This window comes from Nicotiana tomentosiformis, chromosome 3 (genome assembly GCF_000390325.3).
Source record: "Nicotiana tomentosiformis chromosome 3, ASM39032v3, whole genome shotgun sequence".
NCBI lineage: Eukaryota > Viridiplantae > Streptophyta > Magnoliopsida > Solanales > Solanaceae > Nicotiana > Nicotiana tomentosiformis.
Genome location: NC_090814.1, coordinates 87,195,907 through 87,205,587, shown reverse-complemented (window position 1 = coordinate 87,205,587; position 9,681 = coordinate 87,195,907). Strand labels below are relative to the sequence as shown.

Genomic DNA, 9,681 nt, shown 5'->3' with positions numbered 1-9,681 from the left:
TCTATGTATTTGTTTCTCCAGTCCCAGGTTAAGCTTATGGAGTTTATCTCGGCATGGACTTCCTCCACTACCGACTTAATGAGTTGTACGACCGTCCCTGAGTTGAATTCATCGTCGTCGACTAACGATCCCAAGTTAGCATGAGCATCAGCCTCGATGTTTTGATCCCTAGGCACATGTTGTAAAGTCCATTCCCTGAACCAATGTAACGTCACCTGTAGCTTATCCAGGTATCTTCGCATCCGTTCCTCTTTGACTTTGAACGTCCCATTGACTTGGTTCACTACGAGGAGGGAATCGCACTTAGCTTAGATCACCGAAAATCATGGCCTCATACTCGGCCTCATTGTTAGTCAATTTTACAGTTTTAATAGACTGCCTAACTATATTACGCGTTGGTGGCTTCAACACGATGTCAAGTCCAGACCCTTTTGTGTTCGAGGCGTCGTCCGTAAAGAGGGTCCAGATTCCGGAAGTGGTCCCTGAGTTCAAAAACAACTCCTTCCCGACCTCAGGAATTAGGGCCGGCGTGAAGTCGGCCACGAAGTCCGAGAAAATTTGAGATTTGATGGTGGTTCGGGGTCGATATTCAATATCTTACCCTCTAATCTCCACTGCCCATTTGGCCAATCATCCCGAGAGCTTGGGTTTATGCATTATGTTTCTCAATGGGTAAGTAGTCATAACACATATGGGATGGCATTAAAAATACTGTTTTAGCTTCCTAGAGGCACTTAGCAAAGCGAGCGCCAATTTTTCTAGGTGAGGATACCTAGTTTTGGCCTCGCCTAGAGTTATGCCAACATAATAGATAGGAAATTACGTACCTTCCTCTTCCCAGACCAGGACTCCACTTACCGCTACTTTAGATACCTCTAAGTACAGGTACAACTATTCGTCTGCCTTCGGAGTATGAAGCAAAGGTGGGCTCGAGAGGTACAGCTTGAGTCTCTCCAAGGCTTGTTTGCACTGCGGGGTCCAAGAGAAGCTATTCTTCTTCTTCAAGAGTAAGAAGAACCGGTGGCTCTTGTCGGAGGACCTTGAAATGAATCGACCCAAATAGACAATGCGCCCGATTAACCTGTGAACGGCCTTGACATTATCCACAATGGAGATGTCCTCGATGGCCTTGATTTTATCAGGATTAATCTCGATTCCCCAGTTGGACACTATGAATCCGAGGAATTTCCCAGACCCGACTCCGAATGCGCATTTCTCCGGGTTCAGCTTCATATTATATTTCTTCAATATATTGAAGGTTTCCTATAAATGTTTCAAACGGTCCTCTGGTCACAGGGACTTAACCAACATATCATCAATTTAAACCTCCACTGATTTTTTTATTTGCTCTTCGAACATCCAATTTACTAGGCGTTGGTAAGTGGCACCGGTATTTTTTAGTCCGAACGACATTACGTTATAGCATTAGGTACCGTATTTAGTGATTAAGGACATTTTTTCCTGGTCGTCCGGGTGCATACGAATTTGGTTGTAGCTGGAATAGGCATCAAGAAAACTGAGGATCTCGTGACCGACTGTTGCATCGATCATGCGATCGATATTTGGCAGAGGGAAAGAGTTCTTGGGGCATGCCTTGTTTAAGTCTTTATAGTCTACACACATTCTTAATTTATTCCCCTTTTTAGGGACTACTACTACGTTTGCTAACCAATCTGGGTACTTAACCTCCCGAATGGACCCTATTTTAAGGAGTTTAGATACCTTGTCCTTGATGAATGCATGCTTGACTTCGGACTGAGGCCTCCTTTTCTGCTTGACCGGATGGAACTTCAGATCTAGGCTCAGCTTGTGATTAGTTATCTCCGGTGGAATCCTTTTCATATCGAGGTGGGACCAAGCGAAACAATCTATGTTAGCTATAAGGAATTGAATGAGTTTTTCCATGAGCTCGGGACTTAATCTCGTGCCCAGGTATACCTTACGATCGGGCAGGTGCTTGATCAATATGACGTGTTCCAGTTCTTCGACCATTTATTTGGTGGCGTCGGAATCATCGGGGACTATGAAAGACTTGGGAACTCCGCAGTCGTTGTCCTCACTCGTACCTTGATTCTCCGGTTCGATCGAGGCTGGTGTCGGTAATTGCTACTCCCTCAGTTTCAATTTATATGAACCCATTTGACTGGGTACGGAGTTTAAGAAAAGATAGAAGACTTTTGAACTTGTGGTGTAAAATGAGGTACATATAGTTTTTGTTGCTATAAATCTTTACATAAAAGTAAATTGTTTCCAAATAACGAAAGATGTCATTCTTTTTGGCACGGACTAAAAAGAAAATAGGTTCACATAAATTAAAACGGAGGGAGTATTTGGTTTCCTCTTTGGCCACCAGACTTAGACCCTTCAATGTCAAAAGTACTGATACCCGGATCACCTCGTCGACCGTGAACATCTCCTTTGTGGCCGGTTGTTCTCCACAAACTATTTTAATCCTTCTTGGCGTCGGGAATTTCAGTACCTGGTGTAGCGTCGAGGGTACTGCCCTCATGTTATGAATCCACGGTCTCCCGAGCAAAGCATTGTACCTCATGTCTCCTTCGATCATGTAGAACTTTATTTCCTGGATGGTTCCGGTGGTGCTCATCTGTAATGTTATTTCCCCTTTATGGTCTCACATTCCATGTTGAATCCGCTCAGAACTCTGACTGCAGGCACAATTTGGTCTTGTAGATTGTTCCACGACCCTCGATCTAATGATATTAGCCGAGCTACCTAGTTCAATTAACACACACTTAACTCGAGATTTATTTATGAGTACAGATATTACCAGTGCATTGTTATGGGGCTGACGATGCCTTCAGCATCCTCGTCGTTAAAAACAAGGTTCCTTCTGGTATGTAATCTCGAGTCCGTTTTTCCCTCGTGATGAATACTTTGGTGAGCTTTAACATTGGCCCCTGGGAAACGTCGACCCCACCGATGGTCATGTTAATGACGTGCTGAGTCTCATCCTACTCGATCTGCTTACTAGAATCTCTATTGCTGAAATGGTTTTTGGCTCAATCGCTTAGGAACTCCCGGAGATGTCCGTTGTTGAATAATTGGGATACTTCCTCTCTCAATTGTCGGCAATCCTCTGCTATGTGGTCGTGAGTTCCATGATATTTACATATTAAGCTGGGATCCCTTTGGGCTAGATCGGATTGTATAGGTCGAGGCCACTTGGTGTCTTTGATGTGTCTGATGGCAGACATGATAGCAGCAGCATCGACATTGAAGTTGTACTCCGATAACCTCGGCACTTCCTTAGGCCCGATGGGCCTGTCAAAACCGTTTTTGCTCATGAGTCCCTGGTTATTTTGACCTCTGTCGCTTCTCCTTTCACTTCTCATAGGGTTTCGTCCAGACCCGTTACCCCTACGATCACCGTTGTACAGTTGATACCGATCTCTACTTGACCTTGGTTCATAATCAATGTCTCTTTTAGATCTGTTACTAGCTCAGACGGGATAAACAGACCCGAAAAGGGACCCCAAGCTGATCGTCTTCGACCCTAATTTTTTATTGGTATCGGTTGTGCACATCGACCCAAGTTACAACCGGATATTCTACCAAATTTTGCTTCAACTGCTGCGAAGCCAATGAGCTTCGAGTATTGAGTCCTTGGGTGAAGGCCTGAACGACCCAATCGTTTGCCACAGGCGGCAGGTCCATCCGTTCCATTTGAAACCTTGACACGAATTTCCTGAGCATCTCGCTATCTCTTTGCTTTACCTTGAAAAGGTCTGACTTCCTGGTCTCGACCTTGATGGCTCCGGTGTGCGCTTTTATAAAAGCATCTGCAAGCATAGCAAATGAGCCAATAGAATTGGGGGCAAGTTGTGATACCATATCATAGCTCCTTTTGACAAGGTATCTCCGAACTTTTTCAACGGGACAGATTTTATCTCATCATCTTCCAAGTCGTTCCCCTTGATGGTGCACGTGTACGAGGTCACATATTCATTTGGATAAGTCATTCCGTTGTACTTAGGAATTTCAGGGGAATTTCAGGCATGCGTAGCCTGCAATATTTCAAAAATTACCCGTAAATTGATCCCATCCCTTTCGCCGTCACGAGTATTTTGGGCTACCGATCGGACTCCCACTCAGACGATGTTCTCAGGATCGATTAGCAAATTCAAGTTAATGGCCACATGTGAGTTGGTGTCGATCGGGTCCGCGACTGGAATTCCATTGGGATCGGCAGGGGGCACCTCGTTACCGGGCACCATGTTGTTGTTCTCGCCATGGTGGTCGGACTCAGCATCTGTGTTTAGAGGGGCAGATTGGGAGTTCAACATTTTAAACTTAGACCTTAAATCAAAGGCACTTCAAAGAACAAGTGTGAAATAGGGTGTGTTGTGGAAATTTCTATCAAATTACCACTATTATCCTTAGTCCCACGGTGGGCACTAAACTGTTTACCCTCAAAATCGGATAACAATTAAATTTGTAAGTGGTTTTAAGGATATGCGGATTAATTTGATACAAAATAATATATTCAGTTAGAATGGACAAGTAAAGATACAGTAAATTCAAACCACGCGAGGAGGATGATTCCAGCCTTAGTGAAGCATTCACCCTCGATCCGGGCTCACAGTGGACAACTCTGATGAACGAGAGAAAAAACTTACAATAACAGTGAAAATAGTAGTATATTGCTTTGGAATGCATGTTACAATGTGTCTAATAAATTATTAGACCCATTTTATATAGTAAGGGAATCCTACTCTAAGTATAACTCTATAAAAGGTAAAAAAATCTTCTTTTTAACTTATTGTCGGTTCTTCATTGATACGTGCCGAGATCCACGCCGTGATATTCAACCGGTCGCGGATATTACGACCTTCCGTTGGTCGTGTTCGATTACCCGAAAACTTTCAGGATTTGGATCGATCTCGAGTTATGACCCCGATATATTTGAAGGCAGACAACGTGCCCCAGGATTCTGACTCGATGAGACCTTTACTTCGATCTTGATCCTTCGCGATCATCTTTGAGCCCGTTTTATCCTAATTGAGTTCGGAGTGTATCATGAGCTCGATTTTTTACCCGTATACACTACGAATGACAATCTATCTTCTATATACACTAGAACCTTATGAGTAATATTCCTCAAATGTACATAGTCTTCTATATCCATCAAAAACTCTCATATCCCCCCTCCCCCCTCCACACACACACACAAAGTCCAAATAAGTGCTAGTGGAAGAACATCGATCTCAGCCTATTCGGCTTCTTCCTTCTTCTAAATCCATATATATATATAATTCGACAAAATGACTGCTTTGCAAGATTGGCTCTTACCAATTAATGTGAATATCGATCAACAAAACAGATAATAAATTAGTGAGTTACTTAATCGACTCTTTCAGTCAGTTTATCATACTTTAAAAATTGCTTATGAAATTTATTTACTTGGTGGTATCCAAAAGCCAACGTGTTCGTTAGGACTTTGCACAATTAACAAACATATTGTTCATAAAAATGAGTTACTAACTAATTTGAAAATAATCAATTCCTCCAAAAGAATACTACTGTAACAGATACCATCAAAGTTAAAAATGGTGATAAGAGAGGAAGAGAAAACGAACTTGAGTAACACCAAATGACACGTCATTGCCAGTAAAGCATTTAAACAAGAGATTATGAAAGATAAGAGCGAGAGGTAAATCAGAATCTGAAAGCAAAGATAGCAAAGACCATTAAATTTTGAGGTCATGTCCATTACTCATTAGATAAGCACCGATTTAATTTTCACTAATCCTCACCTCAACGCTTTTGTTTGTCATTTTCTTTATTTTTTCAAATTGCTTCAGACTTTTCTCGCAACGTGTATTAGCAATTTTTGGCAGGGCTTGTTTTGAGTTTCAATTTTCGAGGTTCTCTTCTTCATTTGACTAAGTCCTCAACTGCGCGCAAATCCTGACTATTTTACAAGAATGCCCTCAGAGAAACGAAAAGGTAAAAATTAGTACCCTGAGGTTACGTTTAAGTAGAAAAGTTCACCAAATATATAGACAACGGCTGAAACGTAATGAGGTGAATGGTGATGTAAGAACAACACACTCCAATCTGAGAGTGGGCCTTACATTGTTACTTATTCCTCAAGACTAGTTATCTTTATTCACTATTCTATATCCTTATAGTCATAAGTCATAACCCACGCGCAGTGAGGAGTTTGTTTGCTTGCCTTCTCCTATTAGTATATAATTTTGATTTGTACAAATACAAGACCCTTGTTTGATTAATTCAAGAAAATGATGTAACGAGTTTAAGCTACTAAGAAAATAGCCGAGGAAACATAACTTGTAAGGAAAATATTTGAGTATTCTAACATAAAAGAAATAAAAGAAACTCAAATATTTTGTTTTTGTTTTACGGCAGGTCTTCAATCGTTTACAAGAATGAATAAAATGTATTTATGACTTTATACTTTATTTTAAATACTAACCGAGTAATATATTACACGCTTTAATATTTATTTGTGGCAATTTTGAACAAATGTAGCTTAAAAAATCTTTGTTGTCTAATAAAGGAAGGTAAATCATTAACCTTCCGCTTATTTTTTCTTTAAAGACGAGTTTGTTCATGAAAGAGAGACGTGCAATTTTTCCGAACCTAGTATTTTTTTCAATGTAAAGAGCAAGTGTAACCTTCCTCCTAAAACTTCATTCAAAAACTTCGTTCTTCAGTATATATAAACCAATCTTCTATGAGATGAGTCTAGCTAAGACTTTTATCTTTTGATATTCATTTTCTTTCTTCTGTTTTCACGCAATTAGTCTATCTAACACTTCCAATAAGCTTTCGAGTGTTTCATAAAAGCGGGGAAGCGCGTGTAGTGTTTCCCCTTTTTAAACACTGGAACATCTAAAATTCGGAAGCAGACATATGCTGCTGCTGCTGCTAAATGAGAGTTCGTGACATTTTAATTTTGTGCTAATGCCTATGGTGCACCAAACATATTTGCCTACATTGTATGCCACAAAAAATGTTGATGTCTCTATTTTGGTCACGCTTTTGACATTCTTGCAAGTTAATGGAAATTGATATATATTGAAATTGCAACTTTTTTTTCTTGGGGGACCTTTTTTGAGATTATATTTTTTCTCTTCCTAGATAGATGCCAATGCCACTCCCCCCCCCCTACAATCCCACCCACCCACACACCCTCACCCCAGAAGTAAAAAAGAGAAAAAAACACTTGCTGTGCTTTAAATGCTAAGCAGAAGTGGACGTGTTGGGTGGGTAGGTAACCCCCCTTGAGTTCCCCTATATATAATAAACAAATCCTGGTCAGTTTCTTCATCCATCCCTATTTGGTCCTAATTCCCTACCCACTGACTCAAATGCCCTTTTTAACTTAGTTTTTTTCTCCATTTTTATATAAGCTTATGTTCTCCAAAAGTCAGCGCTGTCCCTTGGGTCCCTTCTTCCCCACTCTCTTCTGTAACATACACAACACACACACACATGAAAACCATGATAGAGACATAGCTAAAATTTAGGTTTTTTAACATTTCCTCGCTTTTAACTTTAGATTTCTTGCCCCTACCTATCATCCATTTTGCCCCATTTTCTCTGTAGCTAGCTATATATTTTATATAGAGCTGAAAATGGGTGACAACAATTGGGATCTAGGTGCGGTTGTAAGAAGCTGCAACATTAGACCTAGTCATGACACCAACAAGGTAGAAGTTCCCAGTTTAGGCTTAGAGTCTCTGACTTTTGAAAAAGACGATGATTGGAATTTTTTCCATAGTCTTTTAGATGATGACCGTGATGACGACATCATGACTTTCGAAGGGTTAGCTGATATATTCTCTAGGGATGACCAAAAACCTGATGCGCCTCAACCTTCTTTTATCAGTGTTCCTCCTATTGCTGATGAGGTCAAGAATGTCCAAAATTACCAACAGCCGCTGTTACAGCCCATTCAATTACCAGCTCAGCAGACCCAACCAATTCCTCCACCACCACCACCACCACCAGCAGCGGCGGCAGCAGCAGTAGCAGCAGAAGCAGCACCGCAGCAAGTGATTCCGCAGCAGCAGAATCTACGTCCAGTTCTGAAGCGGGCTAAAGTTCGTCCTACTATCACTGTCCCCATTAGAAATCCTATCATCCAAATTCGAAGAAGGTATATATATATCATGGTTAACTCTCTTTTTATGTGTCTTTTTTCTTTCCTATTGGAAAAAAAAAATGAAATTTTTATTGTCGTCACAGGAAAAATCAGCCAGAAAAGACAGTCCATGAAGTGAGACAAGAGGAACTCATTGATTTTACATGGGCATGGCGTAAATATGGTCAGAAGCCAATCAAAGGGTCTCCATTTCCGAGGTTTTATTTTTCAGCAGTTACACTAAAAGTCCCATTCATGAATTCTGAATTTCCGTGATAATAAAAAAAAAGTTGCATTATTAATTAATGATATGCTTATTATTCTCTTGTGTATATGACATGACAGGAACTACTATAGGTGTAGCACTTCAAAAGACTGCGACGCGAGGAAACACATTGAGAAAAGCCTAAGGGATCCAAACCTTTTTATCGTCGCCTATTCAGGTGAACACAATCATCCTCCCCCGGCTAACCGCTGCTCTCTCTCCGACAGCACCAATTCCAAACCCAAATCCAAGAAGCTTCCAAAAGGCATAAACATTGTTCCTAGGCGATCCTTAAGCTTCAATTCATCTTCATCTAATGGCTCCGGTTCCAGTCCAATTAGCCCAAATACGCCACCTGTGTTCGAAATCGAGAGCGCAACCCCAAACAAGAACGAAATGGTGGTAGAGGAGAAGAAAGCAGGCAATGAAGAGGAGGAGAAAGTTATTCTGATTCCTAACAATTTTATGACTGAAGATATTATCAAAAGCTTTGAAGAACTCAAAGGAATTACTACCGCAGACGAATTCTCTAAATCGTCCTTTTTTTAAATGTTTTGTCCACCTAATGGCATGAAAGGGACAGAGGGAATTAAGCATATGCATATTATCTTTTCCCCCTCCACCAACTCTATCTATCACCTTTTTCTTTTATAATCATGTTGTTATAGGCTTCTATTTTAAATTTAGTGCGCGCAGGAATTTCGGGTTTGTAGTTTGCAGTTTAACTATGTACATCGTAGACTATGGTTTCTAGTCTAGCTAGATATGGACCATTTTCAGTTTCGTTATTCTGTTGTTCTCCAATGACAAGTCTAATCTGGTCCCAGCTGTAAGTTGTTGTTCTATTATCTTGAAATACCAGTTGTATCTTTAAGAAAAAAATCTCGCACTTCATATATATATATATCAAACTAAATTATCTTTATCGTGGTTAAGTATTATATTGAGATAAAAAAAAATTGTAAATTAATTAATTATAATTAAGTGATAAAATTTATGTGAAAGATACATGTGAATGCATTTATTGATTTGAAACATACACACAAATCCTTCTTTTCCTTTATTTTTATTTTATTTTTTTTGATTTAAGAAGCTTACATAATTTTTAATGATTTATTTAATTCCTCAAGCTTTGCAACGTAATTTATGCTATAGATTTTGGCTTTCTTTTGTTTTTGTTTTCTACTCCTTTTCTTTTGAAAATTATAACGTCTGTGGTAGGTGGTAACGATGTCATTGACCTCAAGAACTTTCTTGATTACGTTTTGGCAGGATTGTATACTAC

General features: G+C 40.1%; 1 protein-coding gene across 1 annotated transcript; it reads left to right on the top strand.

The window, feature by feature from the left end:
- The first annotated feature begins 7,305 nt into the window (after positions 1-7,305).
- Positions 7,306-9,277, top strand: LOC104120358 (probable WRKY transcription factor 27). The gene is made up of 3 exons (XM_009632109.4): positions 7,306-8,146; positions 8,236-8,349; positions 8,477-9,277. The coding sequence occupies exons 1-3, from the start codon at positions 7,623-7,625 to the stop codon at positions 8,943-8,945; spliced, it is 1,107 nt and encodes a 368-aa protein (XP_009630404.1). The 5' UTR covers positions 7,306-7,622; the 3' UTR covers positions 8,946-9,277.
- The last annotated feature ends 404 nt before the right edge of the window (positions 9,278-9,681 follow it).